We start from the raw sequence: 12,387 nt of genomic DNA, 5'->3' as shown, positions 1-12,387 counted from the left end.
TGCCTCACTTAAAAATATTTTGTGTATGAACAAACAATATACGTGATGATTTATATAGGTATATATTATTCAAAATTAATTTTAAATGAAGTATAATATTAAGGGCTATTTTGAAAACCCAGGTATAAGGAGACTGCTACTTATTATTTAACATAGATATTCAGCATATTGACTAATGTTCTTCATTTAATTTAGAGGTTAATTAAACCAATTAGGTTATGAGAACAAAATCAAAATATTGTCTAGTTAAAAACATTTCAAAACAGGGGCTAAAATATGAGACTGAAACAACCAATAGCTATTTAATGGAGAAAGATTACAAAATTGTTTCCTAAATAACTTTCTTCTTTCTTTCTTGCAAGATCAGATCAAAGCAAAGATCACATTCCCTTCATGTTCATGCAAGTTCCTGTTCCCGTGGTTTTTAAAAATCTGATTTCTCCAAAAATTGTCTTCCAAAAACTGTGCTATTTACTTCTAGCTTCTTGAACAGTAACGATTAGGTTTATAAAAATTGCACAAATTTTGTTTTGGCTCTATTCATTAGATCTCACAGGGTATTTCAAAAATAAACCAGTTCCAACATCTGGATTTTTTATCAAAGTGCTTGGCTATATGAGGCATATTTTTAAAAGATGGTACAGAGCAGTTAAAAATCATGCTGAAACACTACTCTGGAAACTTTTATAGTATTTTATTTTCAGCTTATAACCTAGTAAATGCAGATAACATGGAAATTCTACAGAGCCTGACAAATGTAATTTGCTTACCCTGGGTAAGCTTTTTATCTGATTTGAACTACTATGTTGGGGCTATTTTATTCTTAGCTATATTTTATGTGAAATAAACTAATTTGTATTTTTTTTACAAACCTATGTTAAAATATATTTTCATCCTTTAGGTCCTGATCAGTGATGACGCCTTTTCTTCTTTGTACTGTCAACACTTAACACGCTGCCTAGTTTACACCATCATTACTCAATAAATGCTAAACTTGAACATGAAGTTTAACTGAACTACACTGGTCTTGTAGCAATTTACAAAGTAACCCAGAGGGTCAGAGAGCAATGTGATATTCAGTGAAGGAAGTAATTAAACATTTTTCTTTCACTTGAAGTGGTTCTAAATATACAAATATATTTATTTTGCATTCCTCAGGTAGGCAGCCATTTATCTATCATGAAAAGAGTTTTTAAAACTTTTTGTTAAAATAACAAAGCCCTCGTTGCAGAATACTAAAAGTCACATATTTTAAGATACCAAAATCTTAAACATGTGTAGCTCTTTAGAAATAGAAAACTAGCAAAAGATAGCGTAATCAGCAAATAATCTCTCATCCCCTTCCTTACTACTCCCCCACCATCCTGCCTCAGGATTCAGTTCCAGTGAATGATCATCAGAAGCAAAACCTGAAGCCAAAGTCTTTCAAAAATTAAACAAATAAGGCAAATGCTTGGCAAGTCTCAATTTTATTATAACTTTCTCCTCAAGGTTACTATTATAAGACTATCTTGTAATAAGGTTATTTGGGGACATCCCCCATTCAATCCCCCTTAGATGGTCTGAAACTAAATGATTTCTACTTCAGAAAAAAATACTTCTATAACAGGGTTTTGGTTATTTAGCACAGTAGCATTCAAATAGCAGGAATTTAATTTTTGTTCAAGTAAATACTATCTGCTCATTAATTTGTTTAATCATAAAATGATTTCACGAAACAATACAGTTCGTGACTTCTTAAAGAACTTCTGGAGTTGAGATTGACTTTTAATACATTATGTCTCACACTAATAGTCACTCTATTTTTAGAAAAGTTAAAATCAAAATAATACCTATTACACCTCCATTCTAAGGAAAAAAAATATGTTCCCTGAGGATGTTGCTGAAGATGTTAATTAACCATATTACACCTGTCCTCTTGTTGAGAATCTCTTGTAATTTTTTCTCTAAAGATTTCAATCCAATAATTTTTGAGATGATGACTTTTAAAAGTTTATTGCACTGAATCTTGTTTTAATTGTGATGCTTTTTAAATTGACACTTGCTACTGAAAAATGTGGAGTCAAATATAGGTCCTTCAGCAGAAGTTATCCAATGCTCAGAGTGCGTTGTGTTTTCATGAGCACTACCACTAGCCTCACCTTATTTTTTCTTTTATTTTCTGTTAGATGTGATTCCTTACTTTAAAAAAATCTTGCATTTTAAAAGCGACCTTGAGCTTCCAATATTTTCTCTCCTAATGATATGAAACAGTAAAAATAAAAACAAAACAAAACCCCACACCCTCAGCATAACTTAAAGCTAGAAAAACAATACAACTTCAAAGTAACTGTGAGTAAAAGAACAGATAATTATTTCAGGTAAGATTCACCAGTGGTTCAGACAAAATTAGTGAACAAAAGTCTAAGAATATGTGCATAGTCTCAAAGTATGTCTCGCAAGATATTTTCATCTTAGAAATGGAAAACGATTAATTTTACAGCACAGAAACCCGGCAGATACCATCTTTAAAAAGTGATCAATGTTTGCATCACCAATAACAAGATATTTTGATACCATGCGTCCTTTGATATAATGCATCTGAGAAAGGCACAATAGCACTTCTGTATTATTCTTGCCAGAAATGCATAACCTCAATCTAATCATAAACAAAGTGAGAAACATTGTACAAAATAACTAGCAGCTAGTACACTTCAAAAGCATCAAAGTAATGAAAGATAAGGAAAGACAGGGGAGGTGATTGAAGGAGAATAAAGAGATATACAACTAAATGCACTGTGAGATCCTGCATTGGGTCCTAGAACAACAACAAGAAAGGACTTTAATGGAAAAGCTAGTGAAATTAAAATAAGATTTATAGTTATTTCATAGATTGTGCCACTGTTAATTTCCTGGTTTTGGCAATTGTACTATAGATAAATAAGATGTTAACATTAGGGGAAGCTGGGTGAAGGACATATGGCAATTCCCTGTACTATTTTTATAACATTTTAGTAAGTGTAAATAAAAGTTTAAAAACAAAAAAGTTAAAAAAGCATCTTCAATCTTTTTAAAATAAGTGGGATTTTCATAAACAATTACTGTCTGACATTCTTCCGATTTTTCCTAAGCTCATAGCTTCCTCATGTTATCCCCTTTGACCGCCTCAGAAAATTCTTCATATCTAGTGCCAATTCAAATATTGTCTCTCTTCCATAAAATATCCCGATTCCTACAGACCTTCTCAGATTTCCCAGCATTGTACCCTAAAGTAGAAGTTTACCATGCATGATTAGATAGTCTTCTAGTTCCTTTTTTACTTGTATTTCTCATTGTCGCCGCAATAAGCCCCCAAAATGCAGTGACAATGTCTTTTCGTGATTTTCCCCAGCACTGACCTAAATATACAGTAAATGCTTGTTAAATATATGTTGACTCATTCACTCATAAATTATTTAAGGAAACTAGAGATTTGTAAGTTCACATCATCCATTTTACAGCCTTTCTGTGAAATTAGATATCAAATACAGGACTGAATGGGCCATTAGTTATAATCTAAGTATGGCAATTCTGATAATTTCTTATTCCCAGGAAGTCTCTAAATTGTAAAATGTATGATACTTCCTTCAATTTAATAAGGTAGTTGGGGTTGAATAAACACCAGAATCCCTAATATAATTACAACAATTTATAGATATATAGGCCTAAATTACAAATCCTTAGAAGCTCATTGAAAACTGTTAGAATTCCGCATTCAATATTAATATGAAATGTACAATAACATAAGCAATTGTCACAAATAAGATTCAAAGATACCAATGTTTGATGAGATATTTTCCATGACCCGGGGTTGCTTCCTTAGAGTATTCCTAGGATGTCTACTGATCTGTTAAAGTCATGCAATGGGAACAAATGTCCATTTTTTTTGCCAAGAAAATACCATAGATGAATATTAAAAACAGTTCTGTAAGCCAAAATTCACATCTGCACACACTTAAAATGTAGCTCTTTTTTAAAATAATAATTTGTAATACATTCTGAAAAAACCCAAAAAATGTTGTACAATGCTCTACACCTGGCTGGGTAACCAGTGTTTAGCCATAAGTGCAGTGATACAGGCTATGCAATTACTGAAATTGATTAGTGTACTCTAAATTGTGGAAATACGAATGTGTTTGTGTACTAGTAACTCTTTTTGGCATCTATTTCAGGCTTGTTTATATTATACTATGTGTATATATATATACATATATGTAGAATATAAAGTTCAAAATATACTCTACTGAGGTAACCAACCAATTACAGGAAATAAAATATGTTTAAGGGGAATACAATGTGTGGAACTTAAAGGGATTTTCTACACAATTAGGGATTCCAATTCATATATATATATATATATATATATATATATTTTTTTTTTTTTTTTTTTTTTTTTTTTTTCCCTGAGACAGAGTCTTGCTCTGTCGCCCAGGCTGGAATGCAGTGGCACGATCTCGGCTCACCACAACCTCTGTTTCCCAGGTTCAAGCTATTCTCCTCCCTTAGCCTCCTGAGTAGCTGGATTACAGGCGCATGCTACCACACCCGGCTAATTTTCTATTTTTAGTAGAGATGGGGTTTTGCCATGTTGGCCAGGCTGGTCTCGAACTCCTGACTTCAGGTGATCCACCCAACCTCAGCCTCCCAAAGTGCTGGGATTACAGGAGTAAGCCACCATAATATTAGGCACCATTATGCCTAATATTGTTTCTTTAAAAAAACTTTTAAAAGGTCACTAATTCATTAAGAAGATATCACAAGCAATGCTGTAAAAAGCTTTTTTTAAAACCATTTTTAAAAATATGTGCAGGGAAAAATATATTTTGGTCTGATATTGAAGAAGAAATGATTTGCAAAATTGTAAAAATATTTAAGTACTCAAAATTCCCAATTCAATGGAATATTTAGAATACATGCATATATAATACTACTTTAAAATATTTCTATATCATTTTATTTTTAAAAAGAATGATTACTACAGCAAGTTAAGATGAAGAATAATTTGTATCTTAAAAATAGGCATTTAAAAACATAGATCACTTTTTCTATTCCATATTAGTTTATATTGTTGTTATTTTTTAAAAAATCAGATGTATGGCATAGGACACAACAAAGTACAGTCTTCCTTAGGTATCCACAGGGGATTGGTTCCAGGACTCCCATGATACCAAAATCCAAAGATACTCAGCTCTCTTAAACAAAATGGCAGAGTATTTGCATGTAACTGTGAACGTTCTCCCATATACTATAAAACATCTCTAGATTATTTTTAATACCTAACACAATGTAAATCCTATGTAAGTGGTTGTTGTACTGTACTGTTTTTACATTTGTATTACTTGTTATTGTTAATTGTTATTTTTATATTTTTAAAAACATTTTTGATCCACGGTTGGTTGAATCCATGAGTACAGAACCTACAGATACGGAGGACAGATTATAAACTGAAAAATTACAAATGCTCATGTATTTTCCCTGGTACATTTGATTCTTCATAGGTTAGATTTGTTTTGAGGAGTCATTTTCCAAAATTCACCAGTTTATTAATAACATATACCACTGTGAAAAATAAAATATGTTGACATATGTGGCATAATTAAAATTGATCCCTCATAGGGAAAACTAGTAAGCAACAGGTATTCAGCTAATTATATATGTAGAAAAATTCCAAGGAATCTACCAAAAAAAGTGACTAGAATTAATAAATGAGTTTAGAAAGGTAACATGGTACAATATCAACATTAAAACATATATTTATATATTAGCAAAGTTCTTTGTGCAACCTCTAGATGCTGAAAACTATAAATGCTGATGAAAGAAATTAAAGAAAACCTAAATAAATGGTAAGATCTTCAGTGGTCATGGATCAGAAGATGCAATTTCATTAAGATTTCAACCTTAATGTAGATTAAACACAAATTTTAAAAATATCCCAGTAGGACTTTGTATAGAATTCATTATGCTGATTCTAAGAAAAGCAAAGAAACCATCATAGGCAAAACAATCTTGAAAAAGATCAGTGTTGGACAACTTACACTACCTCTCTAAGACTGACTATAAAAGCTACAGTAATCAAGACAGTGTGGTATTGGAAAAGGATAGGCATATAAATCAATGGAAGAAAAATAGAAAGTCCACAAGTAGGCCACACATATGTGGTCAAATGATTTTCAACAAAGCTGCAAAGGCAATTCAATGGAGAAGGGATAGTCTTTTCAACAAACAATACGGAAACAATTGAATCTTAATCCATACATTGCACCCTCCACAAAAATCTACTCAAAATGGACCACAGACCTAAAAATAAAACCTAAAACTATAAAAGTTCTAGAAGAAAACAGGAGAAAAGCTTTGTGACCTTAGGTCAGGCAAAGATTTTTTATACACAACACCAAAAACATGATCTATAAAAGAAGAAACTAGTGAGTCAGACTTCATAAAAATTAAGAATCTCTGCTTTTTGATTTGGGAGAAAGTGTTGGCAAATCACATATATTATAAACAACTTGAATCCAGAATACATAAATAACTCTCAAAATTTAATAATTAGAAAATAACAATAAAAAATCAGAAAAAGATTTTAATAGATACCAAAAAAGATACTCAGATGACAAAATATACACAGGAAAAGGTGCTCAACATTATTAGTCATTAGGGAAATGCATGAATGGTGAGATATGTGTATTTGGATGACTAAAATAACATCATGAACTCCACAATATGAAGGGTTCAACCTAACTGGAACTCTCACACACTGCTGGTGGGAGTGTAAACTTAGGTAGCTACTTTGGGAAACAGTTTGGCAGTCTATAATACAATTTAAAAATATACTTAACATACAGCTCAGCAATCTCATTTCTATTTACTCAAATTAAAGTGTATATTCATACAAAATCTTTATGTGAATGTTTACCAACCCAGATATTTCCCAGCTGGAGAATGGATAAGCTTTGGTACTCCCATACACTGGAATATTACTAAGCAACAAAAAGGAACAGATTACAGTGACACACAACAACATGGGTGAACTTCTATTATTATGCAAAGGGAAAGAAGCCAGACTCAAAAGGCCAGCTACTGAATATTCACATGACATTCCAGAAAAGGAGAACCTATGGTCACAGAAAATAGATGAGTGATTACTAGGAGCTGGGGCATGAGAAAAGAAGTGGGGCTGATGACAAAGGTCCGGAGAAATGTTTGAGGGGATGGAACTGTTCTTTATCTTGATGTGGTGGTGGTTTGTCAAAACTTGCAGAACTGTACATAACCTATGTAAGTTTTATTTGTCTTAAAAAGAGGAATAAATGAAAAGGTAAAAGAATACAAGAAAGAGCTTGACTGCTTCTGAGTTGGTGTGGAAAGGAGGAAGGCAGGGACATCTTTGAGGAAGAAAGATGAGTTGCCAAGTCTTCCAGGCAGAGGGGAAAATGTGTGTGAAGCCACAAAGGGAGATCGTTTACAGCCTATTTATGGAAAATGGAGTTGTCTGGGAGTGGTTACAGCACAGAATGTTATCTGTGGTGGGAGAGACAGTTAAGAAAGGTAGAAGATATCAATTCACACCCATTACAATGGTTATTATAAACAGTGTTGGCAATGATGGCACTGCCGCTAGGAATGTAAAAGGATGTAGGTGCTATGGAAAATGTATGGCAGTTCCTTGAAAAATTAAAAATGGAATTATCATATCGACCAATTCCTACTTCAGAGATTATACCCCAAAGAACCGAAAGCAGAAACTAGAACAGATACTCACATACCCATGTTCACGAAAACATTATTCATAATAGTCAAAAGGTGGAAGCAACCCAAGTGTCTGTCCGTCGGCCGATGGATAGATGAACAAATGGGATATACACATACAATGGAATATTACTCATTTTTAAGAGGAAATTCTGACACATGCTACAACGTGGATGAACTTGAAGACATTACGCTAAGTGAAATAAATCAGTCATAAAAGAACTACTACTATATGATTCCATTCATATCAGGCACCCTAGAGCAATGGTCTCCAGCCTTTTTGGCACAGGTTTCACGGAAAACTACATTTCCACGGGATGGGGGTAGAAGGATGGTTTTGGGATGAAACGGTTCCACCTCAGATCATCAGGAAGTAGCTCACCTGCTGCTCACTTCCTGCTGTGCAGCCTGGTTCCTAACAGGCCACAGACTGGTACCGGTCTGCAGCCCAGGGGCTGGGGATCCCTGCCCTAGAGCATCAAGTACATAGAGACAGGAAGTAAATGATGGTTGCCACGGGACAGGGGGAGAGAAAATGGGAGTTATTGCTCAGTGGGCACAGGTTTAGTTTTACAAAAAAAAAATTCTGGAGACAGACAGTGGTGATGGTTGCACTGCACAACAATTTAAATGTACTTAACACCACTGAACTGTACAGTAAAAACATAGTTATCATAACTTAAAATTAATTAATTAAAATAAATATGTAAGAAAGAAAAACAAGGAAAGGTACAGAGGGGAAATGAAATTATGCAAATCCTTGACCAGATAACTAGGAAGCTGTGGCAACTTCACTTTTTCTTGGGCTACAGCACTTTGTAAGTTTTTGAGCAAGGGAGGAAATGCCATTAGCTCACAATCTACCCCTTCCAGAAAGTTCTGCTGGATTCTGCCTGTTGCCCCCAGATGTCAGACACCTCCCTGCGTTTCCCAGGGCAGGCAGTCCAGCATATCTAGATGATGGCCCTTATTTCTGTTCAATGTGATCACAGTTTGTTCCATCATCCCTGCCCCATCAAAATTCATCTCCTTGAGGGGAGGGGCTGTTTTTATATTACCAGTGCCTAAGTCAGGTCAGCAATGAGATTTATTTTTTCAACAAGATCCTTATGTCAGGAGGACAGAGGTGGTCTTGTTCTTACCTTCTTCTCTTTGAGGTTAGATTTTCCTGTATCCCTCAGACGCCTCAAACTTCCTGCCTGCTCTGTCTTGGGGACATTACCATTCTCTTCTTTCATCTCTATCAGTCTCAGGGCTTGGTTTTCCTTGACAAATGGATGGTCTAAACTCAGAGAAGCCCACATCTTCGTTGACCCCCATTAAGATCTCAGAAGCAGTGATGAGAACCCTCAGTGCAAGCTGTAGGGCAAGCAGAACTTCTAACGAGAAGCTAGTGAGAGCACAGCCTCCCTCCCCTGATAGAAAGGCGACTTGGGCCCAGAGGGTTAGAGTCTCTGAGATTCCCCACCACAATCTCTTAGGTGGGGGTGAGGTGAGATAGTGACATCACAACCACACTGCTTTGCTCAGTTTCTGATGTCAGCTAATGACATGCCAGGGCTAAAGGGCCAGCACATCCCTCTTTGTGATTCTGGTCTCCCAGGGGCAGAAAATAGGAAGCAGGCTAAAGATGCCCTAGGACTTACGGACAAGGCAATAGTATGACGAAAGCCTGACTTCTGTGCATCACCGTTCAGCTTATAACATGCACAGTAGAGAACATTTAGAAATACAGAAAAATATAATTTAAAATTCACATATCCCATCTCACAGCGAAATGAACTAGCATATTTCTTTCCAGTTTTCCAGTTTGTAAGTGTGATGATTAATACTGAGTGTCAACTTGACTGGAATGAAGGATGCAAAGTGTTGTTCCTGGGTGTCTCTGTGAGGGTGTTGCCAAAGGAGATTGACATTTGAGTCAGTGGACTGGGAGAGGCAGACCAACCCTCAATCTTGGTGGGCACCATCTAATCAGCTGCCTGCATGGCTAGAATAAGGCAGGCAGAAGAAGGTGGAAAGAGCAGACCTGCTGAGTCTTCTGGCCTTCATCTTTCTGCCATGCTGGATGCTTCCTGCCCTTGAATATCAGACTCCAAGTTCTTTAGCTTTTGGAGTCTTGGACTTACAACAGTGGCTTGCCAGTGGCTCTCAGGCTTTCAGCCACAGACTGAAGGCTGCACTGTTGGCTTCCTTACTTTTGAGGCTTAGGGACTTGGACTGGCTTCCCTGCTCCTCAGCTTGCCAAAGGCCCATTGTGGGACTTCACCTTGTGAGTCAATACTCCTTAATAAACTCCCCTTCATATATACATCTATCCTATTAGTTCTGTCCCTCTAGAGAACTCTGACTAATACACTAAGCTTATCTATGGCTTACTTTCTTGCTCTCATGCCCCCTATCAAATCCATCAGAAAACCATACTTACTCTTAAAGTATATTTTTAAAATATATCCAGAATATGATCACCTCCCCAGCTACTCCTCTGGTCTAAGCCACCAACATTTCCTCTCATCTGGATTACCAAAGTTGCCTTCTCATTGGTTTCCCACCTTTGTTCTCATGAAGCTAGAATGATTTTTTAAAGCCTAAGTCAGATCATATCCCTTCATGGCATAATACCCTCTTACTCTCTCATTACTCAGAGTTAAAGTCAAAGTCATTGGAACAGCCTCAAAGGCCCTACATGACCAGGCCTTGGGATGCCTCTAATGTCATTTCCAACTCACTCCCCCTTGTCCACTATGTTCTTGTCACACTGGCTTCCTTAAGTCCCCTAGCCATGCCAGCCATGCTCTTGCATTAGGGTGTCTGCACTAGCTCTTCCCTCTATCAGCAATTTCTTCCTCCAAATATCAACATGCCTCACTCGACTCCTTCATCTTTGTTTGAATGTTACCTCTTTGATGAAGCCAGGTTTGGTCACATTTGGTACTCCTTAGTCTCCCTGAATCTTCTCTATCATTTCCTTTTCAATAGCACTTTGATACTTTAAAAAATTCTATGTAAGTTACTTATGCGGCATGTTCATGGCTAACAATGTATCTCTCCTACTAGAATGAACTCGGAGGGGAAAGGAATATATGCCATTTTGCTCACTGCTATATCCTAAGTGCCTAGGGCCATTGTACAAAAATTAGGCACAAAATGCTGAAAGCAATGAGTGTGTGACATTCGTCTGTTAACTGTTCCCCAGTATCTGCTCTTCATTTCTTTTCAAAATAGTCTCCCTGCAACTTTTAGCACAGTGCATGCAAACAGGTCCCTGCTGCCCCAGGTGTGGCCCTGGGACTGTTTTCTCCAGTAAAATGTCAGAATGATATGTGCAACTTCCATGGCCATTCCCTACAAGGAAATATTTGTCTTCCTAACCTTTTTCCTCTCTTTCTGCTGGTTAAGAAATGGTGTCCATCGGAACAGCAGCCTTTAAAGCAGAGATGGAGACAGCATGCTGAGGATGATAGAGGAATCTTACTAGTCAGTCTAGGTTCCTAAATGACCTCATGAAAGAAACATTTGATCCTAGCCCTGGGCAATCCTAATAAATCTGGATTGTTATGTATAACAGAAATAAACTTTCCTATTTAATTTCTCCACTGCATTTTGGGGTTCCCTCTTACAGTAACTTAGGCTTACTCTAACTAGTATATAAAGGATCACAAATAATTTTTCTTTTTTGATTTATCAGTATAGTGATTTATACTATTAATAATAGTACTCCTAATATCAAACCATCTTTGCATTCCTGGAATAAAATCCATATGATTATGATGTATGGTATTTTAAATGTGCTACTAGATTCTCCTGCCTAATACTTAGTTTTTCACAATATTCAAAAGTGAGATTAATATGATTTTAGAGAGTTTTTTTTTTCAGTTTGACATTGATGTTATGCTAACTAAGGAATAGATTACAAGGTCAAAAGATAGGGATATTTTTAGGGTTCACAATATAGATAACCAAAGGCTTTCAGGAAGGTTGTACCAATTTATATTCCCACCAATAGCATTTTAGAGTGTTTATTCACTGCACCCTAGGCATTTTGGTATTATTAATTTAAAATGATGCTTGGTATTATTTAAACTAATTTACTTTTTCAATATATTAAAAAATAGTATGTCTTCATTAGCATTTTCTTTATTACTAATGAGAATGAAGAGATTTATTTAAGACAACTACACTTTTAATGGTCATGTACTTTCTATTTATTTATTTTTACCATGTCCCATAATGTATTCAATTTAGTTAAATTACTCATACAGTTTCAATTTTTAATTTACTTAATCTGCACAAAGCTGGATCAGGCAAACCAGGCCCACAGAGAATTTTTTTTTTCCATTATGAATAAGGGTTAGAACCAGACCTGACTCTCAACCCAGAACTCTTCCACTGTACTAGACCCATAATATATCTATGCAGCTTTATGCCCATCAGCTCATTCTATTGTCCTTCCCTCAAAGAAAGTCTAAACATAGGAGCCGGAAGTCTGAAATAAGAGGCTCTGTCCCTTTATCCCAACATCCCTGAGTCTCTCAATAAAGACAAAATAAGTTTGGTTCTAAGTGCATAAAATGTTATTTGAAATGTTGATGTGATGTGGAAAAAACATCAGAAAGGCTGCTT

General features: G+C 35.6%; 1 protein-coding gene across 17 annotated transcripts in view; it reads right to left on the bottom strand.

Moving 5' to 3' along the window:
• CEP112 (centrosomal protein 112) overlaps positions 1–12,387 on the bottom strand; it is a 537,631-nt gene that overhangs the window by 186,875 nt on the left and 338,369 nt on the right. The window contains exon 1 of one of the 17 annotated variants that reach the window (XM_050762404.1): positions 8,907–11,902. The exons of 15 other annotated variants lie outside the window; for them this stretch is intronic. In XM_050762404.1, coding sequence (XP_050618361.1) covers positions 8,907–9,068 — 162 coding nt within the window. In that variant the 5' untranslated portion in view covers positions 9,069–11,902. Of the gene's footprint in view, positions 1–8,906; positions 11,903–12,387 lie in introns of those variants that run through there. One more of the 17 variants, XM_050762405.1, reaches the window with a different exon arrangement.

The sequence above is a fragment of the Macaca thibetana genome, chromosome 16, assembly GCF_024542745.1.
Source record: "Macaca thibetana thibetana isolate TM-01 chromosome 16, ASM2454274v1, whole genome shotgun sequence".
Lineage (NCBI taxonomy): Eukaryota > Metazoa > Chordata > Mammalia > Primates > Cercopithecidae > Macaca > Macaca thibetana.
This window is presented reverse-complemented; position numbering and strand designations above follow the sequence as displayed.